This window comes from Chlorocebus sabaeus, chromosome 21 (genome assembly GCF_047675955.1).
Source record: "Chlorocebus sabaeus isolate Y175 chromosome 21, mChlSab1.0.hap1, whole genome shotgun sequence".
In the NCBI taxonomy this organism is placed as follows: domain Eukaryota; kingdom Metazoa; phylum Chordata; class Mammalia; order Primates; family Cercopithecidae; genus Chlorocebus; species Chlorocebus sabaeus.
In genome coordinates this window covers 39,052,506-39,065,665 of record NC_132924.1, presented here as the reverse complement: position 1 = coordinate 39,065,665, position 13,160 = coordinate 39,052,506, and the positions used below count along the sequence as shown (strand labels likewise).

The 13,160-nt window shown below is 41.6% G+C and overlaps 1 protein-coding gene across 1 annotated transcript; it reads right to left on the bottom strand.

Annotated features, from left to right (window-relative positions):
• Positions 1-465: 465 nt before the first annotated feature.
• TOMM7 (translocase of outer mitochondrial membrane 7) lies at positions 466-10,883 on the bottom strand. The gene is made up of 3 exons (XM_007981900.3): positions 10,702-10,883; positions 6,154-6,202; positions 466-680 (listed from the first exon to the last, which is right to left on the bottom strand). The coding sequence occupies exons 1-3, from the start codon at positions 10,802-10,804 to the stop codon at positions 665-667; spliced, it is 168 nt and encodes a 55-aa protein (XP_007980091.1). The 5' UTR covers positions 10,805-10,883; the 3' UTR covers positions 466-664.
• Between the last annotated feature and the right edge of the window lie 2,277 nt (positions 10,884-13,160).

Here is a 13,160-nt window from a genome sequence, read left to right as displayed (position 1 = left end):
AGCCAGCTCTAGTTTCCTAATATAACTGAGGGAAACTTTAGACTCACATGTAACCTACAAATAAATCACACAACTCTCCAGTGCCATTCCCATCCCCTAGCAACAGAGCCACCAGGACCTTTATTTCTTGCACTCAGAACTTTAATGCAGAGGAGGAAGTGAGAGTTTGGTTTGTCACAAACTGAGAACTATCTGTATTCTTACTACCTCGGAATACCCTAGAAAGAGTTATTAATTCACTGCAAAGGGAAACTGTAATCCATATGTTAGGTCAATGGGCAGGAATTAACTTGGAAAATATTTTTTATATCATGATCCACCCGCCTTGGTCTCCCAAAGTGCTGGGATTTACAGGTGTAAACAGCACCTAGGTACATACACAAATTCCCTGTTTTAAAAAAGTACCAAAAGGCTTAATTTTTACCTGATAATCCTAGCACGTTCAATTCAAAAAAGACTCAAGCATAACATTGTTAAAAACATTTATTCTGATACATTCTATCATAAGTTAGTACAAGTTCCACTCTGCTACAGATGCATCTGTGAAGAGCCTTGTGCCATCCAACTAGTGACTGAACGATGTCCCATCTCTTATCCGAGCCAGAGCACACATCTTCCATGCTGTCCGCTGATTGCCTCCAAATCCAGAAGACCAAATAATCCTTTATCCCCAAAGTAGGCTAAAATGTTTGTGAAGAGGAGAAAGAAATTAAATTCCAAAATAAAAATCTTCTACACATAACCTAAGACCTAGAAAATTTTATACATTTATATTTGTTTCCTCATCTATCAAATTCAGAGTTATGAAAAGACAAGGATCAATCCCACCAAACAAACAAATTAAACATACAGAACTGTATTAAAATACACTTTAGTTACTTTTGAGCGCAGTTACCTATCATAAACAAAAACAAAAATGTGAGCAGACACAAAATGAAGTCAATCAAAAGGAAAACGATTACTGATTTCCATTAACAGGTAAGCCTGATAAACCCAGAAAACAAAGCTATCTCACTATTAGATGCAACATCAGTAATACTAAAATAACATTTATTGAATGGTTTCTGTGCATTAGACACTGAGGAAAGTTCACAACTCCCAACTACGATCCCTATTTTAATGTGGAAATTGAGGATCTGAGATAGTTATATCATTTAAGACGGCAGAGTGGGATGTGGCCTAAGTGCTCTTACAACCATTAGGTTCCTAGGGAGCAATTAGCCTCCCCTTCCACCTCAACTAACTCTTACCCCAAACATTCCAGTCACTAAGAAGCCCAACTCCCAAATCATTTGCTGACTCCAATAGAGTCTAAGAAGGAGCAAAGAGATGGTTTCATTTCTAAATCCGGATGCTTAAAACTGTGGCCCATTGAATAAAACTGCATTATTAAATGACAATGACAGTTTTGTAGTTTATTTTTAAAAAATATTTTCAGCCAAACTGAAAAGCGCAGTGAAAGGCGCAGTGGCTCACGCCTGTAATCCCAGCACTTTGGGAGGCCAAGGTGGGTGGATCACGAAGCCAGGAGATCAAGACCGTCCTGGCTAACACTGTGAAATCCCGTCTCTACTAAAAATACAAAAAAAAAAAAAAAAAATTAGCCGGGCGTGGTGGTGGGCGCCTGTAATCCCAGCTACTCGGGAGGCTGAGGCAGGAGAACAGCATGAACCCAGGAGGCGGAGCTTGCAGTGAGCCAAGATCACGCTACTGCACTCCAGCCTGGGTGACAGGGCGAGACTCCATCGCAAAAAAAAAAAAAACAAAAAAAGAAATTTCCCTGTGCCTAAGAAGAAAACACACATCTATTTCCAATTTTCATTGCGTATTAAAATCTCCCCTTAAACTCTTAAGTATTTTTGCACACACTGAAAATATAAAAATAAATTACTGACTAGGCATGATAGCTCATGCCTGTAATCCCAGCACTTTGGAGGCTGATGCGGGTGGATCGCCTGAGCCCACGAGTACGAAACCAGCCTTGGAAACATGGTGAAACCCTGTCTCTTAAAAAAAAAAAGAAAAAAAAAAAGGCTAGGCGCAGTGGCTCATGCTTGTAATCCCAGCACTTTGGGAGGCCAAGGTGAGTGGATCACGAGGTCAGGAGATCGAGACCATCCTGGCTAACATGGTGAAACCGCGTCTCTACCAAAAGCACACACAAAAAAATTAGCTGGGCATTGTGGCAGGCACCTGTAGTCCCAGCTACTCGGCAGGAGAATGCAGTGAACCCGGGAGGCAGAGGTTGCAGTGAGTCGAGATCACACCACTGCACTCCAGCCTGGGCAACACAGATCGAGGCTCCATCTCAAAAAAAAAAAAAAAAACCAGCCTGACCAACATGGTGAAACCCTGTCTCCACTAAAAAAAAAAAAAAAAAAAAAAAAAAAAAATTAGCCGGGCTTCATGGTGCACGCCTGTAATCCCAGCTACTTAGGAGGCTGACGCAGGAGAATCGCTTGAATCTGGGAGGTAGAGGCTGCAGTGTGCCGAGACTGGGCCATTGCACTCCAGCCTGGGCGACAGAGCAAGACTCTAACTCCAAAAAAAAAAAAGACAGGCATGGTAACGCGTGCCTGCTGTCCTGGCTACTCGGGAGGCTGAGGTGGGAGGACCACCTAAGCTCAGGAGGTCAAGGCTGCAGTGAGCCATGACTGTGCCACTGCACTCCAGCCTGGGTGACAGAAGAAAACACACAAAAAAAGATCTATAAAGGTCTCTTCTTCAATGGTAATGGGCAGCAAAAATATAAAAAGGAAATTTTGCTCAGCCTTATGCAGATAATGGAAATGATTCTCTTAACCTTGATAGTCACATATTTTGCCTAAATATTTTACTAAAACACTGCCCCTTATATATTAAAGTACTTTTGAATAAGCCATTCATGTCAACCAACATTTGCTGACCACACACAATGAGCCATCCTGGGCGAAAGAGGATACTAAGATGAAAGTGGTCCTAATCTCAAAGAACCCAACAACTTGGCAAGGGAAGCAAACTAGTAGATCCTTAACTGTATTATTTACATAAGTATTATATACACAATAAATATATGTAGAAACAATAGACTTTATATTAATAAACAATAAATTTTATGTTAATAAAAACCATAGCAGGTATAATTCTGTTCCTTTCATAGTATAGATCAGGCAGCTCAGATCTCTCTAGTTACTCTTCCCAGTGCGGGGAGCACAGTACATGAAATTCCTTAACTGAGTAACCCTTTGCAGGCAGTCACTCAATTCTTTCCTAAAACACAAATGCCTCTGGAAGGAAACCAGAAGATGTTCTTAATGACAGAAAAGATCAAGAGGGTTGGCACCAGGAAGGAGAGAAGCACTGAGAAGACAGTAAGACGAAGAAATGAAAAGCGGTAGGACAGGGATGCTTCATCTAGTTGTTGAAGGTTCAAATCTTGTTGGGATAAATGCAGCCTCAAAAAAGGACAACAGAAAGACACATTCTCTCCCCACTTCTGTATCCTAAATCACCTAGGGCACAAAAAAATGTTATTTTCCAACATGCTGGTCCAGCCTAAAATTTGTACAAGATGCAATGCTTTGTCAATTCCTGTCCAAAGGACCACCAAGATGGCCAGGTGCTATGGCTCATGCTTGTAATCCTAGCACATTGGGAGGCCAGGTCGGAGGATTGTTTTTTGAGCCCAGAAGTTCAAGACCAGACTGGCACAGTGAGACCCTGTCTCTACAAAAAAAACTAAAATAAAATATAAAAAACCCACAGAAGACTATCAAGAGATGAGGGTCATTAAGTTAATTCAATACTTGTTGAGCAATTACTTTAGGTGCTTATGAGACAAAATATATTATAGCTACAAGGCAGAGAATGACAGATACAAAAGGATACTAAGGGGCTGGATGCAGTGGCCCATGCCTATAATCTCAGCACTTGATCCTAGGAGTTTGAGACCAGACTAGGCAATATGGTGAGATCCTGCCTCCATAAAAATTAAAAAGAAAAAAAGAAACTATGGAAACACAAAAAACAGAATAGTTTTAGCTAGGAGGAAAGAAGGAAGAGATTTACGGAAGGGGCAACATTTGAGATTGGGCTTTTCTAGAAGCAGATTTCCATCCAGTGGAAACTAAGGGGAAAAAGCATTCCAGGCTGACGGAGCACAAGCATAGGGGCAAAGGCATAAAAATATATATAGTTTATTCTGAGACTTAGCATGCAGCATCATATAGCTAGAGCACTGTTTCCATAGGATAAGGAAATGGGGATAAAAAAGATGACACTGAAAAGATTAAAAATTATTATTGTTTACTGATCACATATTACTTGACAAGTACTAATACTTTATATTTAATATTCTTATTCAATGCTCATGGCTACCTTATTATGTAGGTATTATTATCCCCAACTGATAAAAAGGGGAAATGAAGCTTAGAAAGGTTAATGGTTTCTTGGAGAAAGGTATTTGATGATAATTTCCAGTACTTGGAAAATGCCACACAGCTTGACTCAGTAGTCCTCTCTCATGCTTCCCAAGGTAATGTTTCTCTAAGGAAATAATTGGTCTAAGGCCAAGGCCACTCAACTAGTAGGCAGCAGATATATTGCCTCAATTCCTATTTTACAGAAAAGGAAACGATAGATCAAAGAATAAGGGCTAAGAAAAGAGGACTTAGTGGGGAATCTCTGAAAGCAGTTTTTAAAAGTCATGCCATAAACAGTTAAAGGAAGAGAGGGAGGAGAGGAAGGTAGTGCGTGAAGATCATTTGTTGAAAAACTTTATCCAGGAAAAGAGAATAACTGCAGAAGTGAACAATTTGAAGGCACATATTGTAGTACCCTTTGAGAATAAAAAAGACCTTCCTCTGAAAAAGAAGAGAGCAGCAAGGCAGATGTGGTGGAGGAAATTCGTATCAGATGGCATTGTGCTAAGTAAAGGAAGAGGTAAAATTACTTGGGGAAGGCCACATGGACCCAGTGGAAAGAATATGAGCTTTGGAAATAGAACATATTCCACCACGTACTGACTGTATAACCTGCTCTGAAGGACTGAAGTGACAACTAGACACATTGTGTAAAAAGCACCTAAAGCAGTGGCTGACACATTGTAGGTGATAGTGAATAATGTATTTTCTGCCCACTCTAGAAAAACGTGGCTTACAGTAAAAGTTCGAAGAAAATGAATGAAGCCCTAGAATAGTCAGTGAAAAGTCTGTGAGGGCAACCCACAAGAGATGTCTGAGACAGGATCAAGCAGAAATCCGATTCACTAGTGTGCAGTAGTCAAGATCATCATAGTGCCACAAGTATCAGTCCTTCCTCCAGAGCAAACCTGCCTGTTTGAGATTATACATATACATGTAATTTTCACAAGTATGCACATATATGCATACATGTGTATATGAGTATGTATACTGTGTGTGTGAAGTTTTCACGAGTGCTTACACATACCAGCAAGATCATTTCTGAGAAAGGAATTTGACAGTCAAGAGCCATAAATGTTCATATACTTTATTAATCCCATGACAATTTATAAGGAAATCAAAATCTATAAAAGCTATTTATACACAAATGTTAATTATTTACTTTTTTTCTTTTTTTTGGTAGAGTTGGGTCTCGCTATGTTGCCCAGGCTGGTCTTGAACTCCTAGCCTCAAGCAATCCTCCCACGATCTTCCCACCTTGGCTTTCCAAAGTGCTGAGACTGCAGGTGTGAGCCACCACACCCTGCCCAAATGTTAATTATATTGTTGTATAAAATACTTAAAAATTGAAAAACCTAGGTAAACCACAACTGGAAAATACATGGGATAGCAACTCAAATTTTAAGTGAAAACAAAATCCTGCACACCCTTGTCAGAATGATATAAAAGGTTGTATTCATCTGAATGAGGATGAGATGGGAATATGGGAAATTTAAAACAGTTCGCATTTTAAAGTGGTAGGATAATAAATTCTTTTTCTGTTAAAATGTGTTTCATTGTAGTTATAACATGGTACAGTAAATACAAATTAGGACGGGGAAGAGAAAGTAGTTGCAGTTTTCCAATAACCCAAAACTATACTGACTGATAAAGCTCCATTTCAAGGCCTGCCACTATTACTCTTTTACATCTTAGTGATTCAGTACTACTGTATGAACATTTGCCCTGAAATGTTTAGTTTTAAGAGCAGTACCTCAAAACAGTTGGTTCAGGCATTCCAGGATCTGCACCCCTCTTAAATCCTGAATCAAGGAAGACAGAAGAGAAAAAAGTATTAATTAAACCCCCAGCAGACAAAACATTTACAATCAAGACTTTCTCTTCTTTGTAATCCAACCTAGGATAGCTAGAATGGTATCTACACCAACCAGCACTATCTAAATTTATCTGCACTACAGAAGTCTCCAATCTTCATTAGAGTATGAAATTGTGTCCAGGTCTAATCAGTAGGAAGAACAAGCTATCTTACTCCTTTCTTTTTGAGACAGAGTCTCACTCTGTCACCCAAGCTGGAGTGTTGTGGCATGATCTCGACTCACTGCAACCTCTGTCACCTCTGCCTCCCAGGCTCAAGCTATTCTCCTGTCTCAGCCTCCTGAGTAGCTAGGATTACAGGCATGCGCTGCCACGCTCAGCTAAATTTTTTGTATTTTTAGTAGGGACAGGATCTCACTATGTTGGCCAGGCTGGTCTCAAACTCCAGACCTCAAATGATCCACCTGCCTTGGCTTTCCAAAGTGCTGGGATTACAGGTGTGAACCACCATGCCCAGACAAAAACAAACAACTTTCTCAGTGAGCCACTGCACACGGTCATTATACACACAATTGGCACAGTTGCCCTTAGCATGTTCTAGCTTTCATTATTAGTCATTTACCCAGAAATAAGATACCACAACTCCAAAATTATACTGGATGAAAGACTATGAAGAGCAAAATGATTTTTGGAAAAAGACATAACCAAGCTTTTAAATTTTTTTAGAGACAAGGGTTCACTATATTGACGAGGCTGGTCTTGAACTCCTGGGCTCAAGTGATCAGCTTCTTCAGCCTCCCAAAGTGCTGGGATTACAGGCGTGAACCACCATGCCTAGAGGAAAAACTACTGAACTTTTTAAAAAACACAACTGAGGATATTTTATCCCTCATAAACCTCTCTTTTATAAAACAAAGACCAATGATAGAAAAGGGACAGGGTGGAGGGCGGGGGACGGCAGGGGATGGATCATCCGATACTTATTATTTAACAACCTAATTAAATCAACTCTTTACAAGTATGGTTATCTTTTACCGTTTAAAATATATTTATAAACTAACCTGATGACATATATGCTCACTTGCTGAAGTAACTGATTAAGTTAGGGAGGTTTCAAAAACTATGAGGGGTCTGCAATTTTATCTTATTTAAAAGATAACAAAAAATATTATGTGTAAAAGAGAATAAAAGTTAATATTTTTTAAAAAATCTTCTGTGACTTAGACCATTAAAATAAATAAATAAAAGATAACAAACTGGCCTGCCAGTTTCACAGATGTTGGTATAAACACCTTTTTTTTTTTTTTTTTGAGACGGAGTCTCGCTCTGTCGTCAGTCTGGAGTGTAGCGGTATAATCTCAGCTCACTGCAACCTCTGCCTCCTCCCAGGTTCAAGCTATTCTCCTGCCTCAGCCTTCTGAGTAGCTGGGATTACAGGCATGCACCACTATATCCAGCTAATTTTTGTATTTTCAGTAGAGACAGGGTTTATCCATGTTGGTCAGGCTGGTCTCAAACTCCTGACCTCTGGTGATCCACCCGCCTCAGCCTCCCAAAGTGCTGGGATGACAGGCGTGAGCCACTGCACCCAGCTGGTATAGACAATATTCTAAGTCAGAAACAAAGAACACTTTATTACTTCCAGCAATAGATTGTGAGAGTACCATCATTTTTGTTTCAGTTCCTCAACTCCCAATTTCCATGCAAAGAGGTCCGGATGACACCTGCACATGTGGTGGACTGCACTGCAGGATATTAACTGGAGTTCAGGGAACCAGAATCTTTTATAATGGGCTGCAAGCGCATCTCCCTTTGCTCTGTCTGGAGGTACTATTTTCCAAGGCTGTTTGTTCTACAAACGCCCTCAAAAGATAACATGAAACAAAGGGTCATTAGAGCCTCTGCTTATGAGATGTGCAGAAATGCGAGAGACCATGGCGAATTGCCTTCCAACAAGTGGCTCATTAAAACCTTGTTAGTAGATGTCCAGACACATTCTCTATTATCGTGTCACTGCTTGTCATATTTTACAGCACTATACTACCCGAAGCACTGAAAGTTATGACTGAACCTAAATTACATACAAAGTTAAATCTGCAATTGCTGGTTTTAGTGAGAGTTGAGGTGGAGAAAGTAAAAGAACAACCTGGAGCCAGGTGTGGTGGCTCATTCCTATAATCCCAGCACTTTGGGAGGCCAAGATCAGAAGATCACTTGAAGCCAGAAGTTCAAGACCAGACTGGGTAACACAGCAAGCCCCTGTCTCTATTTCAACGTGGGAACTGGTTTAGACATAAAATTAAATATACAGCATAAGTGAAAAGACAATGATAAATACTGGAAAGACAACCTTAACACCAATCTCATAGAACTTGAATTGAATGTTGGGGTGAAAATCACCATAATGGTACTCCTAGGAAGGGAATATAGCCAGTGTGCATAAAAAGAAAAATAAACTGTAGTATGGAAAAGGAATGCATTATCAACTCTTAGACGAAAGCCCCTGGCATGTAGATTGCAGCAACCAGCTATAGCTTTCTAGCAATAGAAATGGAATCTCAAAACAGGGAGGAGGAGGGAACAGTAGATGAAAAGACTTACAGAGAAGCAAAGAACCACAGGAACACAAAAAGCAAGAGCACGCTAAAATAGGACGTGGCATACACAATGAAAACAGAAGGTGGCACAAAGAAGGGGAAGAATCAAGCTTCCACACCTCTCTAGCTAAAAGGAGAGCTAGTCCCAGTGTTTGACCAGCCAGAGTAGGCCCTTCTATCAGCAAGTGAAAGAAGTGGGCGGGGGGAGGTGCTGCAAGAATAGTGGGGACAACACAACTGTCATATTTACTCTAATCCTTGGTACCCACACAAAGTCACTAAAATCTAGAAAAGTAATGTTTTTTTTTAAAAAAATGCACCCAGAATAAGGGAGAAAAACATCTTTTTAAGTTCTATAATCCCAGGTTATCAGCTGGCTTGCAACTCATGGAGAAATAGAAACCACAGCTGCTTAATCAGAGTGTACTTTATCTTATACAATGCATGACACCTAAATTAAATAGGAAGCAGCACCTTGTTAAAATCACAGCATTTTAAAATGTAAAACTGAGTTTTAGAATTGTCAAACTATATGATCAAACTGACACAGCTGGGATGAAAAACCTGCTCTTTCCCTTTCACGGAACTGCCTGAGTGGGGCAGTAAAATTAAAAAAAAAAAAAAAAAAAAAAACTACTGGCTGGACGCGGTGATTCACACTTGTAATCCCAGCACTTTGGGAGGCCGCGCGCGGGGCGGGGCCCGGCGAGAGGGGCGGTAGCTAACTGGAGGCCAGAAGTTTGAGACCAGCCTGGCCAACATAGCAAAACCCCGTCTCCACTAAAATTATAAAAATTAGTCGCGAGCAGTAGCTGCAAGTCTGTAATCCCAGCTACTCGCGAGGCTAATGGGGGAAGGATAGCTTGATCCCAAGAGGCAGAGATTGCGGTGGGCAGAGATCGCGCCACTACACTCCAGCCTGGGCACAGAGCGAGAATATGTCTCAAAAAAAAAAAAAAAAAGGAAAAAAGAAAAGAGAAAAGAAAAAACTACAGAATAGGTCCCAGTCTGCAGCCCTAACTGAAAAATATTAACAAATCTTTGCAGAAAGTGACGGAGCCTGGTGGCACGAGCCTATAGTCCCAGCTACTTGAGAGACTGAACTCCGTGGGAGGATCGCTAGAGCACAGCGGGCGGAGGTTGCAATAAGCCGTGATAGCGCCACTGCACTCCAGTCTGGGTGACAGAGCGAGACTGTCTCAAAAACAAATACAAAAACAAAAACAAAAAAACCCCAAATCCTTTAAGTACCCTATAGTAGTTAAGACTTTGGGCTTTGATGCCCCACTGCCTGAGCCCATAACTCCCTCAGTCAGCATAGCTGTGCGACCTTGGCAAAAGTTTCTCTACGGCTGTTTCCTCACCTGTAAAATGGGGGCAGTAATAGAAATCATCCAAACCCTTCATTGTACAGGTAAGAAAGCAGAGGCATCCAACGATTATTATTATAATCATGCTTTCATGGCAGTAGTACTTTCACGAGGGGGTCTAGATTCCCAGAACAGGCCTCTTTCCACTTAGGACCACATGGAGAGGTGAGGGCAAACACCCCGAGAACCCACCTAGTGCTAAAGAGTGCATCAGTCGCTTTCACATCCACTGGGGTCATCCAACCCTCCCAACAATCCCGAGAAGTATGACCTCCACTTTAAGGATGCAAAAATAGAAAAGAAGGGATTGCAAGACTGGTTAAAGACCATGCAACTATAAAGCGACGGAACGGGAACTTGAACTCAGGTTATATCGGCCCCACTTGACCAGACAGCCTCAGGGGCCGTGCACGACGATGTCCCCTGTTTTTCTCTCCCTCCCTCGGTGGCCAAAATTGGGACAGCAGTCTCCGCCACCCTCTTCCCTCCAGTCACTTTCCCGGTTCTTCTCCTACTGACCCAGGTAAATCACAAGAGGGATAAAGCCCCAGCGGATGGCAAACTGGCCCCCCTTGAAGAGCTGCTGCAGTCTCTGCTTGGCCTCCTTGCTCAGCTTCACCATAGCGACGGCCGCGTGGCGTAGGGCGAACCCCTTACTGCAAACACCTCGTCGGGAATCCGCAAGGGAAAGGAAGTGCGCAGGCGCCACACACGGCCTTTACGGCAGGAGTCGTGAGCGTCGCCAGCAGAGGTCGTAATTCATCACCTTTAACCTTCGCTGCTCTTCCGCCGCGCTACCAGTAGTAGGCGCATGCGTGGTTGCGATCATGCTGGTTGTAACTGCGTTTCTGTTACTCATGCTTAAAGCGCATCTTCAGGTTTTTCTTCCTTGACATAGAAGGAACATTAATTAAATTCAGAGGGACTGGATTTTAGTCCCAACTCTTATTCTGACTGGCTGTGTAACCGTGAACAAGTTACTTAACTTCTCAGAATCAGGTTGTTTGTTCAAACCTGAGGTTGAACTGCAAGAAAGGTCACGAAGTGACACTCAGTAGGCCCTGAATCCATGTTTTCTTTGATCCTAATCTTTTTTAAAAAAAATTTTTTTAATTACTTGCCAACATTTTAGAATTTGGGAAATCTCACATGAAATGCTGGACTTTTGAAGCTGAGAAATTCCATTGCAACAATCAAGGAGACTAAATAGGAAATGACACTTCTGTTTGGCCATCTTGCCCTCATTGGTTTAGAATGGCAGCGGTTCTCAACCTTGGCTGCACATTAGAATCAATTTAGGAGAGGTAAAATCATATTCATGCTGGAACTAGAACTCCTAGAAATTCTGATGAGTTTGAGGCTGGGAACTGGCCATGGATCTGCCTTTGAAGTTCCCCAAGTGATTCCCAACCTCTGATGTAATAAATTTCTGGCTGCTGTCGTATTTGAGGTTTGACCCCCCAGGTCTAAGACTTAATTGATTTTTAAGGCTGCACAACATTTCTAAGGCTTTGACTTTTAAGACTTTCCTCCCTCACTCTGAAGGTACATAGTAGTTTTCTGCGCCCAGTGGCTGTGCTCCTAAAAATTTCCCCTTGCAAACCTCTGTGGCTTGCGCCTGTAATTCTGGCTGTTTGGGAGGCTGAGGCTGGAGGATCGCTTCAGTTTGATGCTGCAGTGAGCTGTGATTGGGTCACTCAATGTAACCTCCCAACAGGTTCACCTTGCCAGCTGCCTGGACAGAGCCAATTCATCAACACAGGGGAATTACAATAAAGAGTAATTCACGCAGAGCTGGCTGTGCAGGAGACCAGAGTTTTGTTATTACTCAAATCAGTATCCCATAGCATTCAGGGATCAGAGTTTTTAAGGACAATTTGGCGCGTGGGGAGACAGCCAGTAAGTCGGAAGTGCTGATTGGTTGGGTCAGAGATGAACTCACAGGGAGTGGTAGCTGTCTTGTACTGGATCAATTCCTGGGTTGGGGCCACGAGATCAGATGAGCCAGTTTGCCAGTCTGGGTGGTGCCAGCTGATCCATTTTCCAGCCTCTACAAAATATCTCAAGCACTGATGTTAGGCTTTACAGTAGTGTTATTTCCAGGAGCAATTTGGGAAGGGTCAGAATCTTAGTTCCTGGGTTGGGACCACAAGATCAGATGTGCCAGTTTACCATCTGGGTGGTGCCAGCTGATCCATTTTGCGGGTCTGCAAAATATCTCAAACACTGAGTTAGACTTTACAATAGTGTTGTCATCCCCAGGAGCAATTTGGGGAGGGTCAGAATCTTGTAGCCTCCAGCTGCATGACTCCTAAACCATAATGTCTAATCTTTTGGCTACTCTGTTAGCCTGTATACCAAAACCTGCAATGCACCCCCTGAAACTAAAGTAAAAGTTGGAAAGAAAAAAAGAAGAAATAGTTTCTGTTTTGGTGGAGCTCAGATAACAGCAAGGGACAATATAATGACTAAAAGCACAAACCAACTGTGTGATCTTTCATCAATTATTTAATATCTCTGAATCTCAGTTTCCTTATCTGTAAAATGAAGCCTACTATATATATTTAAATCCTTGCAAGAATTAGTAAAATAAACTATAATGCAATGCAATCTTACAAGTTCCTGTAAGGATTAAATGAATATTTTTTAGGCAAGAAGGGGATTTGTTTTAGGAAAGGGCTGTTATCATCTTTGTTTTAAGCTAAAAACTGAAAGTTCCTTCCAAAGTTAGTTCAGCCTATGCCCAGGAGTGAACAAGAACAGTTTGGAGGTTAGAAGCAAGATGGAGTTGGTGAGGTCAGATATCTTTTACCATCTCAGTTATAATTTTACAGTGGCAGTTTCATCACTACAATCCAGCCTGGGAAACAAGAGTGAGACCACGTCTTTAAAAACAGGAAAAAAAATTCCCCTCGCATTATGGTATTCTTCTGCTAGGCTCATCATCATTAATAATAACAACCTGTGTCTACTATGTC